Source organism: Branchiostoma floridae, chromosome 17 (assembly GCF_000003815.2).
Source record: "Branchiostoma floridae strain S238N-H82 chromosome 17, Bfl_VNyyK, whole genome shotgun sequence".
NCBI lineage: Eukaryota > Metazoa > Chordata > Leptocardii > Amphioxiformes > Branchiostomatidae > Branchiostoma > Branchiostoma floridae.
Genome location: NC_049995.1, coordinates 18,944,951 through 18,952,142, shown reverse-complemented (window position 1 = coordinate 18,952,142; position 7,192 = coordinate 18,944,951). Strand labels below are relative to the sequence as shown.

The window sequence follows — 7,192 nt, the reverse complement described above, 5'->3', positions numbered from 1 at the left end:
TAGCCAGGAGTGAGTTGTAGGCCTGAATGATGCTGTTGTCTGTCTGCTGTTTCTGTTCATTCAGGGTTTTCTCTGTTGCTCTCAGACCTCTGATGAAGCTGCAGTAACTTTCCAGAATGTTCCTCCCCTCATTGATCAAAGCCTGGACTGTTGACCTCTTTTCCTGTGCAGCTTTTTTAAGGCCTGTGGTTGGATGTCCATCATGGCCTTCTTCACAACACTCGATACAAACTGGCACATTACACTGTTTACAGTAGAGCTTGACTTCCTCTGAGGGGTGAAAACTGCACCTGTTTCCAGACTGGGGTTGTTTCCTTGTTTCCCCTGACAGCATAGCTTGTTGTTGGAATCTCTCACACATGTTGGCCACAATGAGATTGTCTGGCAAACCCTGCCACCCCCTGGGGTGGCTGTCTTACCTTCAGACCACAGACAGGGCACTGAAGGGGCATTCTAACCTCTGCATGGTCCTGTAGGCAGTCCTGGCAGAAGGTGTGCTGACAGGGCAGCACCTTGGGCCTGGTGAACAGCTCCAGGCAGATGCTGCAGGTCAGTTCTTCTCCAATTTGTTCTCGAAAACTTGACGGTGCAGCCGCCATGATTGTTATCCTAGTTAAGTTACAGCCCCACCTCAAGCCAAAGTACAGATTACGTACATGTTTGCTTTGGGCCAGTCCAATAGTTCAGGTAGAAAAGGGGCCATTTCTGGTATCATCACATTCATGTATAATCCTGATGTTTGTGTCTCAACCAACAATTAAACTAAATAGACCATACTAACTGCATCAATGATTATCTTTCATTACCATCATAATGACTATGTACACACAGTACAAACCTTGGGAAGTTGTTTTAAAGACATCTTGACTCTAATTAGGCCAGTTTATAGCAGATTGATGATATCTAAGAGATGGCATTGGTAGACAGAATACACTAACAAGTACTAGTAATGATGAGAACTTGGGAAGTATAGCATATAAAATGGCTGTTTCAGGTTATTTCCAGCAATATAAACAACCCCCCTATACTGATGTGTAAGTTGGTTTCAACCACCAGGAGCTTAGTTTAATAAATAACTACCAGATATTATTAACTAGAATGCCAATATTTTCGAGAAAATGCAGATGCTTCCCTTCCCATCATTTGTCTTTGACAAGCTACCTGCACACAATACTACACCACTAGGCTCAACCCTGAGGCATCTTTAAAAAAAAGAACTATGCTCGCCCCTGAGGTGTCAACAAGAATGACAGAAGAAGAAAGAAGAACACACCAGCAAAAACAATATGTTTTCCCTAAGGGGAACATAACAATAAACAATCAGGCAGGTGGTGGGTGCCTGTTTGCTTTTGAGATGAGAGGAGTCTGTCAATAGTCAATAATACTGTAGAATAAGTTGATCTGGACATGTTTTGTTTATAGTCCAGCTTTGAACAAGCCCAGAGGAAGAAAGGTTAAGTTCTATTAATAATTTAGGCATTATTTTTAACACTAGTAACAGTCCCAGTCCCATGCTCTGTCCTCACCAGCACAGTTGAGCATAGGTGGAGGGGGGGGGGGGATCGGGGGGGGGGGGGGGGCCCTACACCTGATTTGTGTCCTCTACAAATGTACACTGTGGTTTAAGCCCCAATGCTGCAAAGGGGTTTTTCTGTTGTTTTGTAACAAAAAGGCAAAATATGTTGGCTTAACTTTATTCAACATGGTGCTTGAAATGCATGAAAAAGGTTTTGGGAGGGTTACAAATCTTAAAACTCCCAGGAGAGGATGCCAACAGATCACATCTGCACTGCTTGCCAAATGGCTTTGCTGCGCTAAGACGCATCCTTCTCACTCTCATGGCGCCCCCAACGCTGTCAAAAAATCCAGGTGAGAACCCTGGACACCCCTAATGTTCTGTAAACCCATGTTCTGACAGCCCCATGCTTCATGTATTGCACAGACTCCTCATAAAAATGTCTCATTCCACTGAATATGCATGTCTGCCCATTTGTGTAAATTATACTGCTGCATGAGAGCTGCTTGTGTCTAGGTTCGTCATTGGACATCAGCATGGCCACTAAAGTTTAATACTTTACTGTCTTTAGAATATTGCAGAATATTCTTGCATTTCTACAAGAGGACCACCTTGACTCTTGACAACTAAAATCAGCCCAAATACAGATATTTGCATTATTTCAAATGATTCCAGAAAATTCTGGAGTGCTTACGTAGGGGAGTTACTTTATCACAATATGGTCTGCCTCAATTCACAGAAAATCTCAACAATTACAAACTCCTGGTTCCTGTGAGCCAGAACAGTTCAGTCATTGTGTTATAACACAGAAATTTCTCTATCATTACAGACTGAATTAGTTCTGAACATCTTTGTAAGAAATTTGTCTGAGACATTGTTTACAGAATCCGACAGGACCTGCCATTTTGGGACCAAAGTCCTGCTGAGAGAAAGGGTTAGCTTTATGTACTTTGACCTTTGATTTTAGGTAAATAATCACTACCTGAGGGGCTAACAACAGACTTTTATCCATAACAAACCTGACTGCTGTCAAAAGTGACCATTAGGGCTAATAGCTCACTTTCATATATAACAAACCTTCTTTCAGTTTCACATAAACTGTAGTTTTTCCACATGATTTTATATAAACCTTCTTAAATTAAGTTAGTCATGAATGTATGTTAATCATTTTCAAAATTTCAAAGTTCTTAGTCTTACATTCAAATGAAGAGAAAGTGTTTCAGCTGAAGTTGTCTGGCATTTTCAATTATTGTGTTAAGTCTGTTCAGTTCTTGCCAGATAATTACATTGTGGCATGTTAGCACAGACAGGTTTAGTGGTTACAAGTGAAGTATGAAGACTTTGTGGTTTAACTCATTAGTCACTATCAGTTGCCCGTGTTTTGTCATGGCAACAGCACATGGATACTCCATGTCTATAGTGATGTGTTTGAGGAATTTTCCTGTCTTGTCAAACATCTCCACACGCTTGTTGTTCTGGTCTGCCACGATGACGTTACCTGCCCTGTCTGTACAGATGCCACGGGGATAGGACAGCTGACCTTCACCGCTTCCCTCAGCTCCGAACTGGAATAGAAACTGTCCGTCCTCATTGTACACATAAACACTCCGGTCTGACACAAGAATGTTCCCTTCCCCATTCACAGTCATGTACCATGGGTAACCCATCCCCTGCTGCCGACCCACAGTTTTCACAAGTCTCCCATCTGGCCTGAACACCAAAACTGCACCATGTAAGTAACTATCTAGATCTTCTGTTACTTGTGTGATGAGAATGTGGTTCCTCCTGGTGTCCACGGCAACTCCTCGGGCAAACCCTGTCTTCTGTAGGTCAAACTTCCTCAGCACCCTGCCTTGTTTGTTGTACTGCACAGCAAAATGAGCAGACTCTGTCCACCCCACCACCCACAGGTTTCCCTCCCCATCCATGGCCACATCATGTGGGTTTATCTTTTCTCCACCTGGCACGACTGCTGCAAACTGGCGCTTAGATGTTCCCTGCAGGGTGAAGACTTGGATTCTCTGGTTTCCATAGTCTGCTACAAAGATCTCCCCTTCATCTGACACTGTAACACCAGATGGACCATCAAACTGTCCTGTTCCTGATCCCTCTCCACCAAATGTCACCCTCTGAGACTGAGGCTCCCCTTGCTTTTGGTTACAATGGAGATGACCTGTGCCCTTTGCTGCAGGTGCTGCTGGTGTTGGTGCAGATGGTTGTTCCCTTGTTTCCTCTGACTGTTGAAGTCTCTCTAACATATTTCCTGCCATGAGATTGTCCGGCAAACCTGTGACCCCCTGGGGTGGCAGCCTGACCTGCTGACGACAGACAGCACACTTCAAGGCCCTTCCCCTCACTGCAAGGTTCTCCAGACATGGTGACTGACAGAAGGTGTGCTGACAGGGCAGCATCTTGGGCCTGGTGAACAGCTCCAGGCAGATGCTGCAGGTCAGTTCTTCATGAATCTGTTCTTGAAAACTTCCCGGTGCAGCCGCCATGATTGTTCATCTGCTGATGTGACAGCCCCACCTCAAGCCAAAGTACAGATTACACATGTTTGTTTTGGGACAGTCCAACAGTTGAGGTAGAAAAGCTTCCAGTACAAGTTTTTCTAACACTGTTTGCATCTCTAATAAATATTGTGGTAAATAGATTAAAACTTGTATCACTGGTGACAGGATAAGGTTATATTTGGATGATTATAACAAGTCATTTTTATGTATACTATGTACCTGCTGTATCAAGCTGGGGTGATTTAAAAATACACTGTATCCAGCCAACTTAAAGCAGATTTTAAATCTTCAAGAGATGGTATTGGTACACTGTACATACCAATGACTTAAGAATTATATTTTGTAACTTAGGCAGAACTTACAGTAAAATTTCAGTTTCGTGTTACCTTCAAGCTACATCAATTGTAACCCCCCTGATATTGACGTGAAGTTGGTTCCAACCATTGTTTTAATTTATAACTGAACAGCCAGGCAGGTGTTGGTCATGTGCCTGTTTGCCTTGAGATGTGAGGACATGATAAGTCAGTGAGGACAAAGTTTACACATACAGTACATGTACGACCCCTGCAATAATCAATCTATTCAATCCCTGCTCAGTTTGAGATTGGAGGAATATGATACTGTAAAATGTATTTAAGTTCACCGGGATTTAATTATGCAGTAGCGGGAAATTGGATTGTTCGCGGTAGTACATGTACTGTAGTCTCTTACTGCCATGGAAAATGTTTGCAGCGGTTTTAATGTTTAAATGTTGGCAACGTTAAACTTACGAACATAAAACATATGCCTAGTCAGTCTCAACAAGGTGGCAAGGTGGTCTTATGGTTAGGTTGTTGACTTATACAAAGGTTCTGGGTTAGAACCCCTAGCAGGCCCCATTGTTGTGACCTACTGAAAAGAACTACTTAACACATATTTCCTCACTCAACCCGAGTAAAAACAACCTAACCTCAGTTAGGATCATCCTCTTAGAAGGGATTGGACTTTGGAAGGGATAAACTTTGTATATGTCATCCCCAGTGTAAATCTGTCAAAGTCAGAAATCCCAAGTTTCTGTGCATTGCTAACCCTACCAGACGAGCACCATCAGGGTTCAGCATGTTTTCAGGACATACAAATATACTTTAGCAGACTGAAATACCTGGGGAACACCCGAGGGTGTTAATACCTGGGTTCATATCCTATTCCTATAATATCTGACAGGAATGTTGAAGAGCTTTGGTGCTGTAACAAAGTAGACTGTTACCTACACAGAAATGTGGTAGTTTGGATGTGACCTACCTTCGCAGACTGCGCTGATGCTTGGTTCAGGAGCCGAGACCACCTGTGGGGAATACGATACGAAAGTCAGACTGGAGAAATACCTGCAGAAATACCTGGGTAAAAACCCTGAAATTCCATGAAAAAAAACAAAACTTTTACAGCTTACTGTACATCTCCTCCTCTGTCCCAGCCAGTATGTCCTTAACTCTAATCAAGAACATTATGTTAAGATGAAGAAGACCCTTACATCTCCATCTCCTCCTCTGTTCCCGCTGAGTAGTAGGTCCTTGTGTTGAGGCAGCTGCCCTTAACTCTAACCCTAAGACATTAAGAATGTTACTTTAAGACGATGATGATGATAATTTAAGACTTACAAGTCCATCTCCTCCTCTGTGGCAGCTGAGAAGTAGTAGGTCCTTAACTCTAACCCTAAGACATTAAGAATGTTACTTTAAGACATGATGGTTACTTTAAGACTTACATCATGATGTCCATTTCCTCCTCTGTCCCCGCTGAGAAGTAGTAGGTCCTTAACTCTAACCTTAAGAGATTAAGAACGTTACTTAAAGATGAAGAAGTTCCTTACATGTCCATCTCCTCCTCTGTCCCCGCTGAGAAGTAGTAAGTCCTTGTGTTGAAGCGACTGGCCTTGAAGGCGTGGGTCCTACCAATCTCGTGTGCGGGGGTGATCGTGTAGTTGGCTAGGACGATGGTGCCCAGCGGCTCCTTATCCTGGAGTGGAACAGTCCGACACAGGTGAGATAAAGACTAAAAAGATTAAGAAAGATTTGCCAAATAGCAATCACTCAGCGACTGGAAATGGCCAGACGTTTCAGATAACATCCGTTATCATTGATCAATGTCATTGAATTAAAGTAACTGCTATTTGGTATATCTTATTACCTGGATGGCTAACCTTCATCGATGTATCAAGAAAGATCGCATTAGACCTGAGGCAGTTGCAGTGACAGTATCCATCATGTCGGACAGCATCATTTTGCATTTTCTAGAGAAAAACTTTACATCGAACACATGTAATGCACGGTCACAACTGGGCTCAGTCTGTGGCTCGTTATTCTAAATACTGACACAGTCAAAAATACTTAGTTTCCAAGGCAATCAGAGATGGCAGATTTCACCCCATTACCCAAAGCTTTGCAATCCTTCCAATCCTACAAAAAAAAGCAACTTCACCCAGGATGTATAGCAATGCATTAGGTACATGTAGGTAGGTAGTGGAGGGTTCCTAATGTTTGCTTTGTAGGATATTTCTAATGTTCTACCCACCTCCCGTGTTTTGTAGTAGTACAGCGTGTTGTCCTTCTTCAGAACGAACCAGCGTTTGCGCCACTGTTTCCCGACCCTTCCGCCCGACAGCTTGTGCAGGTAACCCGTGGCAACCGGCTCCCCGCCCATGTCCCGCAGTGTGTTCCCCAAGGTCGTGGCCACCGTCAAGGTCAGCCGGTCAGTGGGACCTGGGTACGAACAAGGAAAGGCATTTCTGTAACATCATCTGTCATACAATGTACTTACAAATCTCTATGTTTTGTTATTGTTTTGTACGTAGCCTCTTAGTACTATTGTCTGTATAGCTATTAGTTGTTATTGGTTGCCATACATTGTACCCTGTGCGATTGTTGAGCAATAAACTCATTCATTCATTCTTCTTGTTTTGTGCAGATCCTCTTGTACTCACAGTGACTGGATTGCATTTCTGGGCTTAACTGATAGAGGGCACTGCTGAGAGGGTGCTTCATCTCGACCCACTTTAGTGTATGACTGACGAAAACGCTGGATAGTAGTTGAAACGTCTGACTGTTTCCAAAACCATATCTACATGCGTTGAGAAACTACTTTCTTGGTGTATCTGTATTAGCCTGGAATGTCTAACCTACATCGA

General features: G+C 43.1%; 1 protein-coding gene across 1 annotated transcript in view; it reads right to left on the bottom strand.

Annotated features, from left to right (window-relative positions):
* The window catches only part of LOC118404470, a 34,743-nt gene that overhangs the window by 1,842 nt on the left and 25,709 nt on the right, over positions 1–7,192 (bottom strand). The window contains exons 15-18 of the mRNA XM_035803544.1: positions 6,580–6,767; positions 5,879–6,024; positions 5,311–5,353; positions 2,916–3,912 (exon numbers count right to left, since the gene is read on the bottom strand). Coding sequence (XP_035659437.1) covers positions 2,916–3,912; positions 5,311–5,353; positions 5,879–6,024; positions 6,580–6,767 — 1,374 coding nt within the window. The remainder of the gene's footprint in view (positions 1–2,915; positions 3,913–5,310; positions 5,354–5,878; positions 6,025–6,579; positions 6,768–7,192) is intronic.